At 43.4% G+C, this 23,283-nt stretch overlaps 1 protein-coding gene across 5 annotated transcripts in view; it reads right to left on the reverse strand.

Annotated features, from left to right (window-relative positions):
- The window catches only part of LOC144607265 (ran-binding protein 3-like), an 89,503-nt gene that overhangs the window by 63,743 nt on the left and 2,477 nt on the right, over positions 1-23,283 (reverse strand). For 2 of the 5 annotated variants that reach the window (XM_078423987.1, XM_078423989.1), the window contains exons 2-4: positions 22,166-22,232; positions 11,282-11,340; positions 3,665-3,709 (exon numbers count right to left, since the gene is read on the reverse strand). In XM_078423987.1, coding sequence (XP_078280113.1) covers positions 3,665-3,709; positions 11,282-11,340; positions 22,166-22,190 — 129 coding nt within the window. In that variant the 5' untranslated portion in view covers positions 22,191-22,232. Of the gene's footprint in view, positions 1-3,664; positions 3,710-11,281; positions 11,341-14,469; positions 14,545-14,740; positions 14,951-20,035; positions 20,148-22,165; positions 22,233-23,283 lie in introns of those variants that run through there. The other 3 variants (XM_078423988.1, XM_078423991.1, XM_078423990.1) reach the window with 3 other exon arrangements.

Consider the following 23,283-nt stretch of genomic DNA (forward strand, 5'->3'; position numbering starts at 1 on the left):
CCTTCTCTCCAGAGATGTTGTCTGACCCACTGAGTTACTCCCGCATTTTGTGTCTATCTTCGGTTTAAACCAGCATCTGCGGTTCCTTCCTACACTTTACATTAATTTATGTGCCTAGATAACAACTAAACCCACAGATCAATCAGTGCAAAATCAACAGTGCTTTCTTAACCTGTAGGAAAGAACTGCAGATGCCGGTTTAAACCGAAGAGCAACACAAAAAGCTGGAGTAACTCAGCGGGACAGGCAGCCTCTCTGCAGAGAAGGAATGGGTAATGTTTTAGGTCGAGACCCTTCTTCAGGATGAGATCAGGAATGAAGGTGACAGGTAAAGTCCTAAGTGCAAGTTAGGTCCAGACAGCAAGTTCTAGGGTTTTACGAAAGCTTATCAAGGAATGGATGATAACCAATCTGCCTCAGGAGAGCAGCTTTCATTTAAGTATTTTAAAGAAGGTGAAAGTATCCGACTTAACCTGTTTTGCAGGTTTTACTGTGAGTAAATATATGGTTTTCTCAAGCACTGAGAAGGCGCATGGCCAAAGGAAGGCAAGAACAGCTAAGTGCATACATTACGCGTGTGCTCCAAGTGTAACAGAAATTCTTCTTGCAATGTACTTATATATTTATATATATAATATATTATATATGCTCTTGTCAGTAATAAAGATGACCCCCCCTGCCCATAGTTGATAATAGAAAGCAAAGAGTAATGGTGAAAGTTTGTTATTTGTGACTGAAAATATATGTGTGCTGCAATGATCGATCCCGAGATCCTTACAATTCGTTACAGACAGTAATAATTAGGATGTGAATGCTGGAAAAATGATAGAGCAAGTTTATATATGGGATGAAAATTGCTGGTTTTATCGATGGTGAGGAGGATAGGTTTTGGCAACAAACCAATATTGACGAGTTGGTAGCATGGATGATGGAGCAGTGGTGGAATTTGATCCTAATAAGTGTAAGATTATGTATTTTGCGAAGACTTTTAAGGCTGAGACATACACAATGACTGGTTGGCCTCTAGGGAGCATTAAGGAACAGTTAGTTTTCAAGAGCCACTGAGGGCAGTAGTATAGATAGATAAGGTGGCTATGAGGGCACAAGAGAGATACTTTCCTTAATTAGCCAAGATACAGAATATAAGGGCATGGAAATAACAGTATAGCTACAAAAATGATTAGGCCGTGGTCTTGAGTATCATGCACCATTATCTGGTTGCCACAGTGGAGAGGGTGCAGAAAAGATTCACCAACATTAAGGCCATAACGAATAGTAGAATTAGGCCATTCGGCCCATCAAGTCTACGCCGCCATTCAATCATGGCTGATCTAACTCTCCCTCCTAACCCCATTCTCCTGCCATAACCTCTGATACCTGTAACTAATCAAGAATCTATCTCTGCCTTAAAAATATCCACTGATGGCTTCCGCAGCCTTCTGTAGCAAAGAATTCAACAGATTCACCACCCCCTGACTAAAGAAATTTCTCCTCATCTCTTTCCTAAAAGAACGTCCTTTAATTCTGAACTAAATTCTCCCTAGAATGTAGAGTTTCTATTATGAGGAGAGATTGGAAAGGATGGTTTTCCTTGCGAGGCTGAAGAAGAACTTGACTGATATACAAATAATAATGAGGAACATTGATAGATTTGATGTTAAGAAATGTTTCTCCATTGCAATGGCTATTGAGTTAGAAGTGAGAGCTTCTGTTTTCTACAAAGACTGGCTGGAATCTGAATTCTCCACCTGAGCGGGTGGAGGAAGCAGACACGCTCACAACATTTAAGTGATATTAGTTTAGTGTTACTGTAGGAAAATAACTGCAGATGCTGGTATAAATCGAAGGTATCACAAAATGCTGGAGTAACTCAGTGGGTCAGGCAGCATCTCTGGAGAGAAGGAAAGGGTGATGTTTCGGGTTGAGATCCTTCTTCAGACTGAAGTGCAACCTTCCGCACGTTTCCCAGTACTCACATCAAGAAATCTGTGCTTTGAGGTCCAGAGGGTCATTCACCTCAAATGGCAGAAAAGTCTGCAGATGCAAGGGTAACCTAATTTCCACTATTAAAGTTGAATTTATTTTGTTTAGTTTAGAGATACAGCGCAGAAACAGGCCCTTCGGTGAACCGAGTACACACCAACCAGCGATCCCCGCACATTAACACTATCCCACACCAGGGACAATTTTTACATTCATACCAAGCCAATTAACCTACAAACCTGTACGTCTTTGGAGTGTGGGAGGAAACCGAAGATCCCGGAGAAAACCCACGAGGGTCACGGGGAGAACGTACAAACTCCGTACAGACAAGCACCAGTAGCCAGGATTGAACCCGGGTCTCTGGCGATGTAAGTGCTGTAAGGCAGCAACTCCACCGCTGCGCCACCGTGCAACCCCGATAATAATTTATTCAATTGTTTCTAAACATTAAGTATTTTTAAATTAACCTTAACATTATAAATTGTTAATACTTTTAAATGTCTTTAAACACGAGAAGCTCACTGCAGGCAATCAGAAGCTTCAAAAGGCAGGAAATTAAATCTCTTGTTTATGATATTCTCTTTTTTATCAATTGAAATTCCAAAACAATATTGATAGTGAGCTTGCATGGTTCATTGGAAAATCTGATTACTGTTACTAATGTGTTAACAATTAATGAACAAGAGGAAATGTTCAATTGCAATTTGCCTGAAGTCAAATTATTTTGTGTCAAAGCTTCATCCAAACAGCATCTCATATTTAATTTCTTAAAGATGTTGCATTAAACTACCACTGTGATTAAGAGCTAAAATATTGTTTTAACAATATAGCTATTCCAGACAGTGATCAGTTAAGAAAATCTAATCACGTTCCTTCAAACTGCGAATTGTTGCTGAAGACGTTTAAAACATCAACTTAAACGGTTTTTTAAAAACTTTTGTTTTCCTTTTATTCTCTTACTGAAACTAAACTTTATTGTCACGTGTACCGAGGTACAGTGAAAAGCTTTCGTTGAGTACTATCCAGTCAGCAGAAAGACAATACACGATTACAATCGAGCGGTTCACAGATACTTTCCTTCCTCTTTACTATCTTTCACGTGCTAAGTTAACAATAAATTCAAGTCCCTTTTCTGAGACACTTCTATTTCATTATATAATCATTGTTCTGGCCACACCTTTTTTGCCGTTTCTATGCCATATCAACGCACATGCAGCACTTGTGAACTAAAAATCATAAAATATACATGTGGGTCTTAAAAAGTTTTATAAACGTTTAGAAGGGATTACCATGAAATGCACCACATCATTAAAGCACTGCGAATGTACCCACATTCACTTTAAAACAAGTCTAATTCACATTCTCAATACCTCTCCTAATCTAGATACGTTTACTGTCAGAATCCAAAAGTGCCTCAGCATTTCAAAAAAGTCACTAATGTCACTGTTAATTTGACACTGTTAATGTCACTGTTAATGTTAATCCCATTCCTTCTCTCCCGAGATGCTGCCTGACCTGCTGAGTTACTCCAGCATTTTGTGAATAATCACTGTTAATTTGAGTTTCCGTAAAAACCAATCCTAAACTCTATGTTGACTACAGCAGTTTGTTCTCTTTTGCCTCCGGTTTTAAATTAGTCCAACAATTAATCTTTATATCTTGCAACGTAATTTATTGTTACCTTGTTTGACGGCGGTGCAGGCGAGGTCATTGGTTCAAGTTTGTCCTATAAACACAGTTATGATAAATATTATAGAAGTTCTAAATATGAGATCAGAACATTTTACTTTTCAAAAAAAAAGTCATAATATTGAACAATGTGAAATTAAATCACAAGTTAACATGTATGACACCAGGTAATATTCAACATTTATTCAACACACTTTGCATGCTTGAGTGGCCATAAGGTTTGTCTTTTTTTAAATGTTCTCAAATGTGGGTGAATTGTCCAACTGTTGGAAGGTGGACTAATGAGTTTGAGGCAGAGTGGAAACAGCAGGGAGAACAACAGGGTGGCACGGTGGCGCAGAGGTACAGTTGCTGCCTTACAGCGCTGGAGACCCGGGTTCGATCCCGACTACAGGTGCTGTCTGTACGGAGTTTGTACGTTCTCCCCGTGACCGCGTGGGTTTTCTCCGAGATCTTCGGTTTCCTCCCACACTCCAGTCGTACAGGTATGCAGGTAAATTGGCTTGGTAAAGATAAAAATTGTTCTTAGTGCGTGTAGAATGGTGTTAATGTGCGGGGATCACTGGTCGGCGCGGACCCGGTGGGCTGAAGGGCTTGTTTCCGCGCTGTATCTCAAAACTAAACTAAACTAAACAATACTCCTGAGCCATACCCAGCCTTCATCTGGAATTTACAGTGTTCCAAGAATTTACAGTTGTTCCAATGGACAAAGCCATGGGTGATTAGGTCATAAGAAATAGGAGTAGAATTAGGCCATTCGGCCCATCAAGTCTACTCCGCCATTCAATCATGGCTGACCTATCACTCCCTCCTAACCCCATTCTCCTGTCTTCTGCCCATTACCTCCGACACCTGTGCTAATCAAGAATCTATCTCTGCTGTAAAAATATCCAGACTTGGCCTGTAGAGCCTTCTGATTCGCCCCTCATAATGATACGAAACTAGTAAACAGGTAAACATGCAGAATTTGCTGATCTGCATGCACATTCAAGATTCAAGATTCAAGATTCAAGATAGCTTTATTGTCATCCAAATTGGACGAAATTCAGTCACCCACAGTCCAACAACAAAAGCATCAAAATAGGCATTAAAATTACACAACCCCCAAAACACACAAAAGAAACATCCATCAAGAAAACATCCATCACAGTGAGTCTCCTCCAGTCCTCTCCTCACTGTGATGGAAGGCCACAATGTCTTTTCCCTTCTCCTGCTGTCCTCTCCCGCGGTCAGGTTGTTGTGGTTGCAGGCCGCGCCGAACGGTCCGCAGCGGGCCGAGCCTAAGGCGAGTCGCAGCCGCTCCCGCAGCCTCCGAAGACGGCCGGCTCCGCCGATGATAAGTCCGATCCGGGGCGGGCGAACACGCTGCTGCTGCCGGTTGCTGCACGTCGGGGCGGTCGTGGCTCTCGACATTGAAGCCCCCGCCCAGCAGAGAAATATCCCGCGGCCTATCTTAGGCCGCGCCGGACGGTGAAATGTCCGCGACCCAAGCCCCGCGATCCGGGGCGGGCGAACACGCTGCCGCTGCCGGAGCTCCCGATGTCGGCATCCACGCGGCCCGAACCTAAGGCGAGTCGCAGCTGCTCCCGCAGCCTCCGAAGACGGCCGGCTCCGCTGATGGTAAGTCCGGTCCGCGGGCTCTGCGAACCGGAGCCCTGGAGGCTGCCAGCTCCAGGAGTTGGGCCGATGGTAGGCTGCAGCAGGAACGGAGACACCACCCAGAAAACAAAGGTCGGGTCTCCGTTCGGAAGGGACACCTATTTACAATTTTACAGTTCCCCCCCTCCCCCCCACATACACACATAGTACACAAACACAAAAACACGACATCACAACTACAATTAAGACAAAAAAACAACAAAAACACAAAGACAAATGGACCGCAGGTAAGCCGCAGCTGCTATGGCAGCGCCGCCATTTTGGCATCTGTTTATTAAGCAATAAAATGGAGACACAATGAACTACAGATGCTGAAATCTTGACCAAAACACAAACTCAGCAGGTCAGGCAACGTTTCAAGTTGGGACCCTTCTTTAGACTGATGGTATCATTCTCCTCCAGCTGCTTACACAAGGTTTCTCAGAGGATGAACGCAATGTTCCCAACAACATTTCTTCTCCACTTTGAGCAGTCACATATAGAACCATAGAAACATAGAAAATAGGTGCAGGAGGAGGCCATTTGGCCCTTTGAGCCAGCGCTGCCATTCATTGTGATCATGGCTGATCATCCATAATCAGTAACCCGTGCCTGTCTTCTCCCCATATCCCTTGATTCCGCTAGCCCCAAGAGCTCTATCTAACTCTCTTTTAAATTCATCCAGTGAATTGGCCTCCACTGCATTCTGTGGCAGTGAATTCCACAAATTCACAACTCTCTGGGTGTAAAAGTTTCTTCTCACCTCAGTTTTAAATGGCCTCCCCTTTATTCTTAGACTATGTCCCTTGGTTCTGGACTCCCCCAACATTGGGAACATTTTTCCTGCATCTAGCTTGTCTAATCCTTTTATAATTTTATAATTTACGGGACAGAGATTCTCGAGTGTCGTGGGAATGGTGCATTCTTTAACATGGCAGTGAGCTAATCCTTGAATCCTTTTTTTTTTGTTGAAAACCTGATAATCCCTTCCCAAGCTTATTCCATTCCCTTGACAATATAATGGGGGAAGCAATAGGTTTCCTTTTGGCTAATATTTATTCTTCAGCCAACATCACTGTAATAAAATGTCTTTACTTAATATATTCTGTGTCTCTAGAAGAGACTGCTTTCCTTGCATACCACAAATGAGTAAATGACAAATATCTGAATAGATATCTGGCCATTATAACACTACTGTTTATAGAATATTGCTGTCTATAAACTGTCAACACCCCATTCCATTTCTAGTTAGCATTAAGTGCCTCTCTTCAAATGCAAATCAGTCAGATGTAACTATTGCCAGATACAACTGGTATACTCTTCTTCAGACTGAGAGGTCTCGACCCAAAACTTCACCCTTTCCTTCCATCTAAAGATGCTGCCTGCCCCGATGAGTTACTCCAGCATTTTGTGTCTATCTTCGGTGTTAAACCAGCATCTGCAGTTCCTTCCTACACAACTGGTATATATTTTGTGCTGCAAACCAACAATCAACTCAGCATTTTAATATGTAAACATTTATTTAAGTCACTCAATTGACTAATTGGTTTAAGTCCCAAAAGTATTACTGCTCGACTCTCTTTATATACTTAACTATGTGGTTAAGCAGAGCTCCAATGGCATCCACAAATTCACCTACTACATCACTGTTGTTGGACAAATCAAGGGTGATGAGTCAGCGCAAGGAGACAGATAGTTTGAGTGGTGCCACAATAACACACCCTCACTCACAGATGCAAGGAACTGATTGTTGACTTCAGAAAAGGTACGTTGGAACACCATGTGCCAGTTTCCATTAGTATGTTGGTGGATCAGAGTTAGCAGCTTCAAATTCCTGGGCGTTTGTCAAAAAAGACAGGCAATCTCTTTTCCCCATTTACACATGTAAACAGGGAGGTTCAATGGTTCTTTATTATCACATGTACCGAGGTATGGTGAAATCCTTTTTTGCATAAATTCAATAAATTATTACCATACATAAGTACTATCCCAGATTAAGTACAAAGTGTATAGAAATAGCCGATTGAGACCATATGCAAGAGTGGCCAGGTTTTGGCACCATTTTCAAAGTCCAAGTTGCAGCTGGCCATAAAGGCCCCGCTGCAGCCACCTTGCAGCTGGAACTACTGTTCTTGCACAACTGTGGACCACTTGCACAACTGTGGTGATGTACCGGTGCTCCTCAACTTAAGATGGGGTTACGTTCCGAGAAACCCATCGTAAACCGAAAATATCATACGTCGAAATGCTTTTAATACACCTGATAGACAATAGACAATGTGCAGGAGTAGGCCATTCGGCCCTTCGAGCCAGCACCACCATTCAATGTGATCATGGCTGATCATTCTCAATCAGTACCCCGTTCCTGCCTTCTCCCCATACCCCTTGACTCCGCTATCCTTAAGAGCTCTATCTAGCTCTCTCCTGAATGCATTCAGAGAATTGGCCTCCACTGCCTTCTGAGGCAGTGAATTCCACAGATTTACAACTCTCTGACTGAAAAGGTTTTTCTTCATCTCCGTTCTAAATGGCCTACCCCTTATTCTTAAACTGTGGCCCCTGGTTCTGGACTCCCCCAACACTGGGAACATGTTTCCTGCCTCTAACATGTCCAACCCCTTAATAATCTTATATGTTTCGATAAGATTCCCTCTCATCCTTCTAAATTCCAGTGTATACAAGCCTAGCCGCTCCAGTCTTTCAACATATGACAGTCCCGCCATTCCGGGAATTAACCTAGTAAACCTACATGGCACACCCTCAATAGCAAGAATATCCTTCCTCAAATTTGGAGACCAAAACTGCACACAGTACTCCAGGTGCGGTCTCACTAGGGCCCTATACAACTGCAGAAGGACCTCTTTGCGCCTATACTCAACTCCTCTTGTTATGAAGGCCAACATTCCATTGGCTTTCTTCACTGCCTGCTAAACCTGCATGCTTCCTTTCAGTGACTGATGCACTAGGACACAGATCTCGTTGTACGTCCTCTTTTCCTAACCTGACACCATTCAGATAATAATCTGCCTTCTTATTCTTACCACCAAAGTGGATAACCTCAAACTTATACACATTAAACTGCATCTGCCATGCATCCGCCCACTCACACAACCTGTCCAAGTCACGCGGCCGGAAGCGAGCTGCGGCTCGCTATAGGGTCGCTGCCGTTTGCACCATCGCATGTCGAAATATCGCAAGTCGAAGCATCGTTAGAGGGGAGCATCTGTAGCAGACTGCTATAATCAGATATAAAGTCCATATCAGCACCTCCACGTCATGGTGCAAGTAATGAATATCCCATTTAGACCTAAAAAGATCAGCTTGGGAGCGATTGGCAATGCAGTGATATTCTTCATCAATATGCTATCCTTTTTAAACTAAACATTAATGGCAATAAACACATACCATTTGAAAATATAACAGTTGAGTTCGCGAAATCCTTACTACCAAATTAAAATTAGCACAATATTAAGATGGGCGGCACAGTTGTGCAGCAGTAGAGTTGTTGTCTTACAGTGCCCGAGACCTGAGTTCGATCCTGTCTACAGGTGCTTCCTTTACGGAGTTTGTATGTTCTCCCTGTGGCCTGCGTGAGTTTTCTCCGGGTGCTCGAGTTTCCTCCCACACTCCGAAGATGTACAGGTTTGTGTTAATTAGCTTCGGTAAAATTGGAAAATTGTCCCTAGTGTGTAGGAGAGCGTCAGTGTGCCGCCGGGTGATCGCTGGTCGGCGCGGACGAACTATGTCGGCCGAAGGGCCCGTTTCCACGCTGTATCTCTAAAGTCTAAAGATCATAGCAACATAATATGTTGACCATGTAAAGCATTTATCTCAATGACAGATGCACTTCCAACAGTGATTTTACATGCAATGAGTTCACAGTTGCTGAAGAAAGATAGCTCTGGCAATCAACAACACTTGCCTGATGTACAGGAATTCACTACAATCCTGCCATGCCCACCTCCCGCCCCTCTAATATTGCACATTGTATCCACCCAAAAGCTTTTTTGCTAATTTTAACTGATGTTCCGCTCTCTCCTTTCTTCCACAACTTAGACCCATCTCCCACTCATTTTCAAGTGCATTCTTTCAGCCTCCAATGCTATGAATTGTACTGATTTGTTCTTGTTTCAAATACTTTGCCTTCAGCCTTGCGTAACAACCCACACTAAGCATACTCTGGGCACTTTTCCATTACTGCCTTTGCTCAAGCACTTTCAAGCACTTGCCTGCCCACTATCCAATTCAACTCATCAGTTCAGTTTCGTTTATTGTCATGTGTACCGAGGTACAGTGAAAAGCTTTTGTTGCGTGCTAACCAGGCAGCAAAAAGACACTACCATTCATGCACCATTCAGTTCATTCGAGCCTACCGCCTCACCTCTGCTCTCACATTTCCCAACACATGCCAATTCCTTTTCTCCTTCTCTCCCAATTCATCCACTCCATAACAACTTGCCTATTAATAATGCTTTATTGTTAAAACAAAATAGCCAGCCTGCTTCAAAAAGAACCAGAAAATTTAACACTACAACTGGAAGAGGAAGGTTAAGAGACCTAATCAAAAGCTTATTCAAAAACAGAGGTTCAGCATTGGGACAGAACAAGATAGACACAAAATGCCGGAGTAACTCAGTGGGACAGACAGCATCTCTGGAGAGAAGAAATGGGTGACGTTTCAGCTCAAGATCCTTCTTCAGACTGAGTCAGGAAAGGGGGAGATACAGAGATAAGGAAGTGTATGGTGTGAGAACGAGACACCATAGGGGGTGGAGATCAAGGAAAATGTAGAATCGATCATTGTTAGCTAGGAGAAGGTAATAACAATGCAGAGATAAAATGTAACCAGGGACAGTCAGACTGGTCGGGGAACTGGGAAGGGGGAGGGATGGAGAGAGAGGGAAAGCAAGGGTACTTGAAGTTAGAGAAGTCAATATTCATACCACTGGGGTGTAAGCTGCCCAAGCGAAATATTAGGTGCTGTTCCTAACTTGAAGTTAGAGGCCAATATTCATACCGCTGGGGTGTAAGCAGAGTGTAAGCTGGGGGTGTAAACCAGCATCTGCAGTTCCTTCCTGCACATTAGGATAGAACATTTTAGTTGAAAGTCCCCAAAACGTAGTGTTCAGCTGGAAGAAACTTTTGCAGCCAATGACGGGACAAAGGAGTGAGGGAGAGGAACAGAAAGCCCAAAGGGCAGAGAGAAAGAGTAATAAAGATAATCTTACAATGTTATTCAAGTTAAAACCTATCAGAATCTACTGTCAATCACACACAACCAGAACCATGTCCAGGATGAAATTTATTTCTGAAACTTAAATTTAAATATTTCTGGTAAGCCCTCCTTCTATCCTGAAATACACAACTCACATTCAAAACACTCACATGTATCTGTCACATTGATACGTGGTGACTAAACATAACAAAGTATTCACAAAACTCATAAAGTATGCTGGATTGAAAGTCATCAATTTGCGAAATTCTTCTCCCATTAACACTCAACAGGAAAAACATCCAAAGATAGATTACTTTTGTAATTGCTGATTAACAGAAAATTAATGAAGATGATCTTACAATAGTATTTGTGTGACAAAAAAGCAGTGTTCATTATCATGTTAAATGGGCGACGGCAATATTTTTTCAAATATAACCTGACATGCAGATTCAGTCTAGGAAATATATCAAATTTTCTGATAATAAAACAAGGATTATAAATAAGAAACTAAAATTACCCTGCTCCAGGTAATGGATGGCTGAAACACATTTCCAGAGCAATCACTTAATTTGGACTCAAGAGACTCCTCTAAAAAGAATCAAGATGCTGGTTGAGAAGTGAAAACTCTAAGGCAAGGTGCTTTGCATTTCATATTCATAAAACGATAACCAAAGATAACCAAATTATAATTCATTGCCGATCTGTTGTTTCAAAAAATGAAGTATAATGAAATCAGTGCCGCGGCAGAATGCTTACCTTCTGTCCTTTCTCGTTTTTCTGGAATACAAAAACAGGCGGTGCAATGGCAGGCTTCTCTGTGAACAAAGAACAGACAAGAAATTAGCATGTACATTTTAAATCACAAATACCTTTCAACCAAATGAAAACTGCTGAAAATATTCAGTCCAATAAACCCATCTGCAACCGATTGCTCTTACTCCACGTTCTCTTCATTCGTTCATGAATCGCATTTCTTCACTTTCTCCAACATATATCTCATACTTCTGTTTTACTGGTACATTGTCACACATGTGCACAAGTCCAAACAGCATATCCTTTCTCCCTCACATTTCCGCTTCCATCTGAACCACAGGACCCTCCAAAACTCCACATGCTTCCGCAGCTCATGCAATAACACTTACCCCATTCAATCCTCTCGACAGAATGCTCGTCATGGACAATGTGCCACGCATAACCTAGTTGCACATCCTATCTTCATATGATCTCCAATGCCATCACATACACTATCAAGCACACTCATCACACTTAAGTACTCTATACTCCTTATTTGTAGGAAAATAAACTGCAGATGTTGGTTTAAATCGAAGGTAGACACAAAATGCTGGAGTAACTCAGCGGGTCAGGCATCATCTCAGGAGAGAAGGAATTCCTTCTCTTTCCAGCATTTTGTGGCTACCTCTGGACTCCTTATTTTATCTCTGACATATATATCTACCCCCCCCCCCCTTCCTCCCCCCCGCCAGAGGAGGTAGTTGAGGCAGGGACTATCACATTTAATAAACAGTTAGGCAGGTACATGGATAGGACGGATTTAGAGGGATATGGGCCAGAGGCAGGCAAGTGGGACTAGTGCACATGGGGCATGGTGGTCGGTGTCGGCAGGTTGGGCCGAAGGGCCTTTTTCCACCCTTTAAGACTAAATGACAATACAAAACATATGAGTCTCGTACGATTTAATTTAGTATTTACAAGCACATCATCTCTTTTGCATTCTCACCCATACGCTTGCCTCATTCTTATCCCCTCATATATTAAATCTGTCAGTCATTCCAGTGCTACCAACTATATTTGGAACTGCCAACATCAGTCAATAAGGTTCAGCTCAATCCTCAGCTACTTTTGCATGCATTCTACCGCCCACTCAAACCTTACATAGATTTCTCCATGCCATACCTTGCTTCTTTAAGCACATTATTGTGACATCATACTCATAATCACCACTCTAACGTGCTTGCACTCACTCACAATTGCCTTACATCACCCTTGCACGTACAATTCCTTGTGGTCTCATTCTCTTCATGTTTCTCACTTAAATCTTTTCCAAAAGTTTCTCTTACACATACTATCATACCAAACATATTGCCATAATCGTCTGAAGTTCATGTGCACTCTCTACCCCTCACACAAGAAAAAAAATGATTACAAGGGAGTTAGTAAACAGCACAAAATAATATACTAATTCTGTATATTCCAAAGAAGGGTCACCCATTCCTTCTCTCCTGAGATGCTGCCTGACCTGCTGAGTTACTCCAGCATTTTGTGAATAAATACCTTCAATTTGTACCAGCATCTGCAGTTATTTTCTTATACTAATTCCGGACATTGATTCCTGTAACAAGGACAGTCCCACAGAAAATACTGAGCAGAATGTTCTCATAGGATTGCCCCAGGTGCTTGTAGAGACACAGTAGAAGAGTATATTCACAATTAACATCAATGGATTTTGTGTTAATAAAACAAAAAATGCAGACGCAGTTAATGTAAAAGTAGAAAGACGCAGTTAATGTAAAAGTTTAGCGATGTATTATCACTGAATGGAGGGACAAGCTCATTGGCTATGTGGGCTGCTCCTGAACCTCTCTTACGTTCTTATTCTCTCACTCCTGTCCTCACTTCATGCACAGATGCCCAACACCATATAGTTCTCTGTCTCACACTGTCCTCACACAGTCGCTAACATTCCACTCATATTCAACCTTGCTACCAAACATAGACATCCCATGCCATTATGGTATGAAGATTCATGCTTTCCATATCCAATAACACATATGCAATACTGAACACATACCTCTTACACGCATGCTCCCTCTAATTTATCCCCTGGACATAAGAACACACTTTCACTCGAAAATACTACTGTAAAATTTGCTTTTAGTTTAACAGTAGTGAAATATTTCATGAGGAAATGATCAGGAGTTTTCTCATGTTTTGGAAACGTGCAAAATGTACATGGGCATTGCTGGTTTAACTGAGCAACTGCAAATCTGTGCAGTACAGAAGTCTACCAGTCCATTATTTGTTCTGTTTTTTTTGAAAGAGCAATTGTTTCTTTTTCTTAGAGATCTGTAAACTAATATTCAATTATTCAATGAGCTCCACTTTGATAGATTGTTCGGAATGTTTCAACCAATTTTTAGCAACGTAACCCACTTTCACATCCACTCCCTACACACGAAGAGCAATTTGCAGCAGCCAATCACCCTACAAACCCGCATGTCTTTGGGATGTGGGAGGAAACGGAGCACCCAGAGTAATCCCACGAATGGGGAACATGCAACTCCACAGAGTACTCCAACGGTCAGGACCAAACCTCTGATGCTGTGAGGCAGCAAATCTACCATAGTACCACCTAAATTATAACTTTTATCAGTTTTATTAAGTTCGGTTTAAAATTGTTCCATCCAGTTTCTCCCTATATCTTTCATCTGAGGCACCATTCTATAAATCTTCCCTGCACCCTCTGAAACTTTGACATTTCCCAAAGTACAGTATTCAAAGTACTGCAGTTGGTGACGCGGCAATGTTTTAGTTATGAATAATTTATCTTGTAGTTGATAACCTTATTTATGAAGCCAGCTAGTCTGCATGCCTTCAACACCCTTCTCAACATTTCCTCCACATTCAACGCCTTTGAGTACTTGTGTTCTGAAGTCTTTCTTCCCATAGGTGCTAAATGGCCTATTTCTAGCACTAAAATTGTGTTTCCATGTTATATTCCAAAAAACTCCTTTCATTATCTATTACACCAAATAATTCAATTAACTTCCTGAACACAATTTTTCTTTGTTAACTCAGATATTTCCTAGTGCCAATTAATTTCATTTCAGATTGGCACAGTTGATGTTTCTAAAATGGGAAGCTGATTTTTCCGTTTATATTTATTTTTGGAATTTGGGTGCTGCCAGCAAGGTCATTACTATTACCTATCCTGAATTGAGTTGGTGGTGTGACACTTCACAGTGTGGTTGGGTAAGAAGTTCTAAAATGTCGATCCAGCGGCGATGCAGGGCCGACGATACATTGCCAAGTCTGGAGATAGTGACTTGAAGGGGAACGTGTACGAGGTGTCCCCGTGCACTTGCTGTCCTTGTCCTTCTTGCTAGCAGAGGGCACAGGTTCTGAGCTGTTGTCAGAGAAGCCTGAGCAAGAGTGTTTTGTTGTCATATGTCCCAGATAGAACCATTAAATTCTTACTTGCAAGGAATTGTAGTGCATTTGCAGTCCTTCTTCCCAGCAATCATCAGGCTCTTGAAAGTTGCACAACACTAATCCGAGCAACTTTGATTTTCTATGAACTGTCTTTGGTTGCACCACAGATTTGTTTTTTTTTGCAGTTATTGTTACCTAGTATTATGGCTATTAATTTATAATATGTTTGATTATCGTATGTGTGTTATTGCATTTATAGGTCTGTTAAACTACAGCAAGTAAAAATGGCATTGTTCTGTTGTCAATACATATGACAATTAAACGCTCTTGACTTGGTACATGATGCAGTGAATGTGGTGGGGGAAATGTATGTTCAGGGTGATTGACGTGGTGACAATCACTCGAGCTTTGTCCTGCATGGTGTAGAGCTTCGAGTTGTCGGCATTCATCGAACGCATCCAGGCAAGTGGTATACTTCATCACACTCCTGATTTGTGCAATGCAGATGAAAGGCCTTGGGCGTCAGGAGGCGAGTCACTCACAGACAACAAGTCTCTGATCTGCACGTACAACCGCACGCAGTATTATGGCTGGTTCAGTGGAGTCCTTGGTTAATGATAATCCCAGGATATTGATTGTGGGTGGCTCAATCTTGAATGTCAATGGTAGGCATTGTAAGTTGGATTCTCACTTTTTGGAAATGATCATTGCCTGGCACTTGTCTGGCATGAATGATATGTGCCACTTCACCCATGCCTGCATGTTGTATATGTCTTGCTGCATGCAGGCACGGACTGTTTCATTTGATGAGGATCGCAACGTTCAATTTCAATAGCACCTTTATCAGCAAACATCACACTTTTGATCTATTGACAAAAGAAAATGATGTAGCAGTTGAAGATGGTTGGGCCGAAGATAATGCCCTAAGGAATCTCTCTAACAGCTGCATACTACTGTGCCACCACCTCTGGGAGGTCTATCCTGCCAATGGGACATAGACAGCCTATTTAAAAGCCTCTTAAATATTACAATGTTATTTGTTTCCACCACCACCACCCCTGGTATACCACACACCCACCATTCTCTATGCAAAATGCTTGCCCCACACATCTTTAAACTTTGCCCCTCCCACCTTAAAGCTATGCCTTCTCATCTTTGACATCTCCGCCCCAGGAAATGTCTGCCTACCTTTCTATGCCTTTTTATCATGTCACACACCTTCATCAGGTTTCTCCACCATTTCCATGCTGCTTGACTCCAACAGTCTAGGTCTCCCCTCAACCTAGAACGCTCCAGAGAAATCAATCTAAGTTTGTCCAACTTTTCCTTACAGAACAACTAATGAAAACAAGTATATCATATGCTTTCTTTACCACTCTTGGGGAACTATGGACTTGTACCACAAGATTCCTCTGTAAATCAATGCTGGTAAGGGTCTTGTCATCAACTGTATACTTTCCCTTTATATTTGTCCTCCCAAATGGTGACACTCCACACTTGCTCAGAATAAACTCACTCTGCAATTTCTTCAACCATACTGAAACCAATCCATATCCCACAGTATCCTTTGACGGCCTTCCTCAGAATCTTATAAATCTTTTCGTAAGATCGCCCTTTATTCTTCTCAATTCCAAAGAACACAGGTACAGTTTGTTTTGCATTTTGTTATAGAACAACCATCTCTTCCCAAGAATTAACCTTGTGAATCTTTTACTGCTTCCAATGCAAGTATATATTTTCTCAAACAAGTGCAAAATCAAATACAGTACTCCAAGTGTGTCCACAGCAACGTCTAATACAATTGATAGTACGTCCTTATTTCTGAACTCCAATACTCTTGCAAAAAAAATCAATGTGCCACTTGAACCCACTCGCAGTACCTGCCTGATAATGTTACGTGATTTAAGTGCACTGAGATCATTTGTACTTCGTGCAAAAGTTATTAGTGCAACATGCACCCCTGCCTATTTTAGTCTGATCAGCAAATATATGTTACTCCAAGTCATAAATAATTGAGAATCAAGCAATGAATCTTGGAAAAAGCCACTAGTTACATCCTTCAAACCTAAAGAAGGCTATTTATTCTGACATCTTGCCCTCGATATGACAACCAATCTTCGATCCATACTAACACACTTGCCCAAAGCTCTCATTTTGTGCATCAACCTTTTATGTCGCACATTCTCACATGCCATCTAGAAATCCAAATAGAGGTTCCCCTCAAGCTATTTCAAAGTATTTGGGAGGTAGACACAAAATGCTGGAGTAACTCAGTGGGTCAGGCAACATCTCAGGAGAGAAGGAATGGGTGACGTTTCAGGTCGAGACCCTGTTTCAGACTGAAGTATTTGGAGGCTGAACACCTCCACTCAGTCCGCCTAAACCTACCTGATCTCCCCGTTGCTAAACCCTTAGCTCCCCCTCCCATTCCCACACTGACCTTTCCGTCCTGGGCCTCCTCCATTGTCAGCGCAAATATTTCGCATCGGCAGCTTACACCCCAGCGGTATATTGACTTCCCTAACTTCAAGTAACCTTTGCCTTCCCTCTCTCTCTCTCCGTCCCTCCCCCTTCCCAGTTCTCCGACAAGTCTGACCGTCCTCGTTTACATTTTATCTGTGTGCTTTACTGTTACCTTCTTCTAGCTAACAATGGTCTATTCTTGAGCTCCTTGAGCTCCATCCCCTTTGTCTCTTTTTCACACCTTACATTTCCTTATCTCTGTATCTCCCTCTCCCGATTCAGTCTGAAAAAGGATCTCGACCCGAAACGTCATCCAGCATTTTGTTACCTAAGTATTTAATGTGCCTTTCCTATATTTGTGTCCTATTCAATCTCTGTTAACTCCCCTTCTTCAATGAAGGCAAATTATTTATATCATATTTCAGTGTTGCCATTCACTTCTAAAATGTGCTTTTAATGGGTTCTGCTCTTTTTTTAATTGCCTTTTACCAATTATTGATGGGAGGAAAGCAGAGCACATGGGAATTTATACACTGCCCCAGAGAAAACATACAAAACTAATACATTGATAAAACCTAGGGCAGGATTGATCCTGGCTCACTGGAAATATAAGGTAGCTGCATTACTATGAGATAACAACATTAACTGCTGCTCCCAAGTGTTGCCCCAAGATGTATTTAGATTTTCAGAACGCCTTTAATAAGGTCATATAAAGAAAGGTTATCACCAAGGTTATAGCAAAGAAAAACACAAAAATATGGAGTAATTCAGCAGGTCAGACAGCATCTCTGGAGAAAAGGAATACAATAGACAATAGACAATAGGTGCAGGAGTAGGCCATTCAGCCCTTCGAGCCAGCACCACCATTCAATGCGATCATGGCTGATCACTCTCAATCAGTACCCCGTTCCTGCCTTCTCCCCATACCCCCTCACTCCGCTATCCTTAAGAGCTCTATCCAGCTCTCTCTTGAAAGCATCCAACGAACTGGCCTCCACTGCCTTCTGAGGCAGAGAATTCCACACCTTCACCACTCTCTGACTGAAAAAGTTCTTCCTCATCTCCGTTCTAAACAGCCTACCCCTTATTCTTAAACTGTGGCCCCTTGTTCTGGACTCCCCCAACATTGGGAACATGTTTCCTGCCTCTAATGTGTCCAGTCCCCTAATTATCTTATATGTTTCAATAAGATCCCCCCTCATCCTTCTAAATTCCAGTGTATACAAGCCCAATCGCTCCAGCTTTTCAACATACGACAGTCCCGCCATTCCGGGAATTAACCTAGTGAACCTACGCTGCACGCCCTCCATAGCAAGAATATCCTTCCTCAAATTTGGAGACCAAAACTGCACACAGTACTCCAGGTGCGGTCTCACCAGGGCCCGGTACAACTGTAGAAGGACCTCTTTGCTCCTATACTCAACTCCTCTTGTTATGAAGGCCAACATTCCATTGGCTTTCTTCACTGCCTGCTGTACCTGCATGCTTCCTTTCATTGACTGATGCACTAGGACACCCAGATCTCGTTGAACTCCCCCTCCTCCTAACTTGACACCATTCAGATAATAATCTGCCTTTCTATTCTTACTTCCAAAGTGAATAACCTCACACTTATCTACATTAAACTGCATCTGCCATGTATCCGCCCACTCACACAACCTGTCCAAGTCACCCTGCAGCCTTATTGCATCTTCCTCACAATTCACACTACCCCCCAGTTTAGTATCATCTGCAAATTTGCTAATGGTACTTTTAATCCCTTCGTCTAAGTCATTAATGTATATCGTAAATAGCTGGGGTCCCAGCACCGAACCTTGCGGTACCCCACTGGTCACTGCCTGCCATTCCGAAAGGGACCCATTTATCCCCACTCTTTGCTTTCTGTCTGTCAACCAATTTTCTATCCATGTCAGTACTCTACCCCCAATACCATGTGCCCTAATTTTGCCCACGAATCTCCTATTTGGGACCTTGTCGAAGGCTTTCTGAAAGTCGAGGTACACCACATCCACTGACTCTCCCCTGTCAATTTTCCTAGTTATTCCCTAGAATAGGGGACATTTTGAGTAGAGACCCTTCTTCAGACTGAAAACGACTGAAGGGTCTCAACCCAAAATGTCACCTATTCCTTTTCTCCAGAGATGCTGTCTGACCCCTTGAGTTACTCCAGCTTTTTGTGTCTATCTTTGGTTTAACCCAGCATCTGCAGTTCCTTCCTAGACCAAGATTATCAAGTCAAGTCAAGTTTATTTGTCACATACACATACACGATGTGCAGTGAATGACTAGCACATGGAATGACTAGTAATATATTGTCATTGATTAAAATTTAGTTAACAGAGAAAAATCTAAGAGGGATTAATTGTCTTTCTCAGGTTGAGTACAAAGACAGACAGCGGTTCCTCTCCTTTCTCCTGATCAGTTTTATCCTGGTGTCACCTTCTCCCTTCCTATTACTTCACTTTTTCGTCCTAGACTCCTCGCATACCTCCCCCTTTCTTTTTCAGACATCTCAGAAGTCTCTTTCTGTCACCTACTTTGGTGTAGCCTGTTCTATTTTTCCAACCGTATAATCCGTAATTTCCAAAATAATCAAATGGATTGTTTCCACTTAATTTTGTCATTAATAATGTGTGACCCCCATCCTGGAACTCAACGAGGCCTGGTTAGCCGGTGTTGTTGTGGGTGTGTGTCCTACTCTTCTCCCCTGATGCTCCCATTCATTGGGAGGGGCTGCCGTCACCCTTCTGGCTGGCTGGCAGGCAGATGGATCGATATTTCCGCCCTGTGCATGGCGAATTACGCGGCCGAACGTGCGCCTTGGCCCGGCCCGTCTCGCATCTCCCGGAACGCCGTGTCCGTTTTTCTTTCGCTTACCTTCGTTCGCCAGATCCGCCATTTTAGGATTCTCCGCGTCCCCACAATGCCTGTCGGACGGAAGGTGGCGGTGCGCACGCGCGCCGCGCTGCTGCCGCCACCGCCCCCTCCCCTCACCCCACGCATGCGCCCTCGCTGGCCGGGCGCCGCCGGCGGGACAGAAAGATCGCAGTGCGCACGCGCGCTGCTGCTGCTGTTCCCCCTTCACGCCACGCATGCGCCCTCGCTGGCCGGGCGCCGTCGGCGGGACAGAAAGATCGCAGGGCGCACGCGCGCTGCTGCCCCCTCCCTCACCCCGCGCATGCGCCCTCGCTGGCCGGCGGGACTGAAAGATTGCAGTGCGCACGCGCGCCGCGCTGCTGCTAAGCTCCCCTCACCTCACCCCGCGCATGCGTCTTCGCTGGCCGGGCGCCGCCGGCGGGACAGAAAGATCGCAGTGCGCACGCGCGCTCCTGCTGCTGCCCCGGCCGCGCCACTTTGAGTCCGCCTCCGTCCTGCGCATGCGCCCTCGCTGGCCGGCGGACAGCCCTGCAGACAGTGCGCCTGCGCGCCCCTCGCCATGTTCGTCGTCGTCGTCGCCGCCGCCGCCTGAAACTTGTAATCGTAATTAATTTATTTGCCAAGTATGTAAAAGCACACAAGGAATTTGATTTGCCACACAGTCTATCCTATACAGTCTACCCTATCTGCTTAAAGAAGTTTAGGAAAGAAAAAATGCAGCTGCTGGTTTAAACCGAAGGTAGACACAAAATGCCGGAGTAACTCAGCGGGTCAGACGGCGTCTCTGGAGAGAAGGGATGGGCGACGTTTCGGGTCGAGACCCTTCTGAAGAAGCGTCACCCATTCTTTCTCTCCAGAGATGCTGCCTGACCCCCTGAGTTACGTCTCCAGCATTTTGTGTGTCTGCTTAAAGAAGTTGATCACCACCCATCCCTGGGAGTTGAACTCACACATGTGGCCCATCCTGGAACAGGCACATAAACCACACAAAAGCAAATGGGCCTTCTCCGGAGAAATTTATCCAGTTGTGACAAATCCACGAAGGAAGGAGGTAGCGTACAAAACACTAGTCCGCCCAACTGTTGGAATATTGCCAAACAATATGGGACCCTCACCAGAAAAATAACATTGACACCCTTGACAAGGTCAGAGGCGTGCAGCACGGTTTGTTTGCGACGACTACTCAAGACAGTCTAACGTCTCCAATATGATAAATCGCCTTGGCTGGGAGTCGTTGGAGTCAAGGCGCACCAAAGCCCGCTTGTGTACAAAGAGATTCATGGCATCATCCCCAGTAACATATCTCACTTTATTCAATCCAATACCAAGAAATTTACAAGACAGTCCTCAGATCACTTCAAAAATAGCAGAAAAATCTGTGCCTCTCATAATTTTATGTACTTCATCAGCTCTTCCCACAACCTCCAGCGTCACAAATCTGTCCAACCTCTCCAGGGCTCCCCGTACCCCCCCCCCCCCCCCCCCAAATCCCAGCATCATTCTGCTGCAAACCTCATCTGCACCCTTTCCAAAGCCTCCACATCCTTCCTGTAATGAATGAGACGACCAGAAACAGAAAATAGGTGCAGGAGGAGGTCATTCGGCCCATCTAGCCAGCACCGCCATTCAATCTAATCATCCAAACTCAGTACCCGTTCCTGCTTTCTCCCCATATCCCTTGATTCCATTAGCCCTAAGAGCTAAATGCTCCAAAGAATACTCCAAATGCAACCTAACCAAAGTCCTGTGATGTTACATCATGACTTTTTAAGTTTAGAGATTCAGCGCGGAAACATGCTCTTCGGCCCACTTAGTCCACACCAACCAGCAATCCCCGCTCACACTATCCTACACACACTCGGGACAATTTACACTTGTACCAAGCCAATTAACCTACAAGTCTGTAGGTCTTTGGAAAAAGGGAGCAAACCAAAGATCTCGTAGAAAACCCAGGGGCTCACGGGGAGAACATACAAACTCCGTACAGACAGCACCCTATAGTCAGGATCGAACCCAGGTCTACTGGGGCTGTGAGGCTGTAAGGCAGCAACTCAGCAACTCTACCGCTGCGCCACCGTTCCGGACTCTTATTCTCAATGCCTAACCTATGAAAGCAAATATACCATATACCTTCTTTACCACTGCTGTTTCGCATGTGCTGCTGTTCAGTATTTTTTTTAACTGGGATGCTGGAAATCTGAAAGAGAAAATCAGCAGGTCAGCAAAGACCTCAGGAACAGCTTGTTCCCCACAGCCATCAGGCTCTTAAGCACTCCAATCTCCAATAAGCTCTGAAATACATAAACTAATATTGTTATTGCACTATTATTGTTTGTTTTTATGTGTGTGTGTGTGTGTGTATATATATATATATTTACGTGTGTGTTTTGTATGGGAGTATGTCTATACGCTCACTGAACTTTTTTCTTGTTTATTATATTGTTTACAGTGCACTATGTTTCCATATTCTGTTATGCTGCTGCAAGTAGGAATTTCATTGTTCTATCTGGGACATGACAATAAAGCACTCTTGACTCTCTTGACCTGCAGGAAGTGAAGCAGTTAACGTTTCGAGACATGGACCATTAATTAGAACCGAGAAAGAGATTACAGCAGCTGCTTTTAGCATCCCTGAATTAGAGCAAATGTTCCGAATATTGCCCATCGTGTGTCCTGCTAGGATGCTGGGCCATCCATCAGAATGGTTATTTGGGTGTCAGCTTCCACTGTTTCAAAGCAAACAGTCCTAGCTTATCCAATCTTTCCCAATAGCTAGAAGCTTCCATAATAGCTCTCCAGAACAATCACATCTTTCCTGTACTGTGGTCACAATAACTACAGACAGAATTCAATCTATTGTCTAACAAATGCTTGTACAGCTAGTACTGATTGTGAATGATCAGCCATGATCACATTGAATGGCGGTGCTGCTCGAAGGGCCGAATGGCCTACTCCTGCACCTATTGTCTATTGTCTATAATATAACCTTCCTGTTCCTGTATTCTGTGCCTCAGCTATTAAGAAGCACAAAAACCTATGTGTTTTCTAATCACTGTATTTACTTTTTTAGATTTTTTTTAGATTTAGAGATACAGCGCGGAAACAGGCCCTTCAGCCCACCGAGTCCGCACCGCCCAGCGATCCCCGCACATTAACACTATCCTACACACACCAGGGACAATTTTTTTTAACATTTACCCAGTCAATTAACCTACATACCTGTACATCTTTGGAGTGTGGGAGGAAAC

The sequence above is a fragment of the Rhinoraja longicauda genome, chromosome 28, assembly GCF_053455715.1.
Source record: "Rhinoraja longicauda isolate Sanriku21f chromosome 28, sRhiLon1.1, whole genome shotgun sequence".
In the NCBI taxonomy this organism is placed as follows: Eukaryota; Metazoa; Chordata; class Chondrichthyes; order Rajiformes; family Arhynchobatidae; genus Rhinoraja; species Rhinoraja longicauda.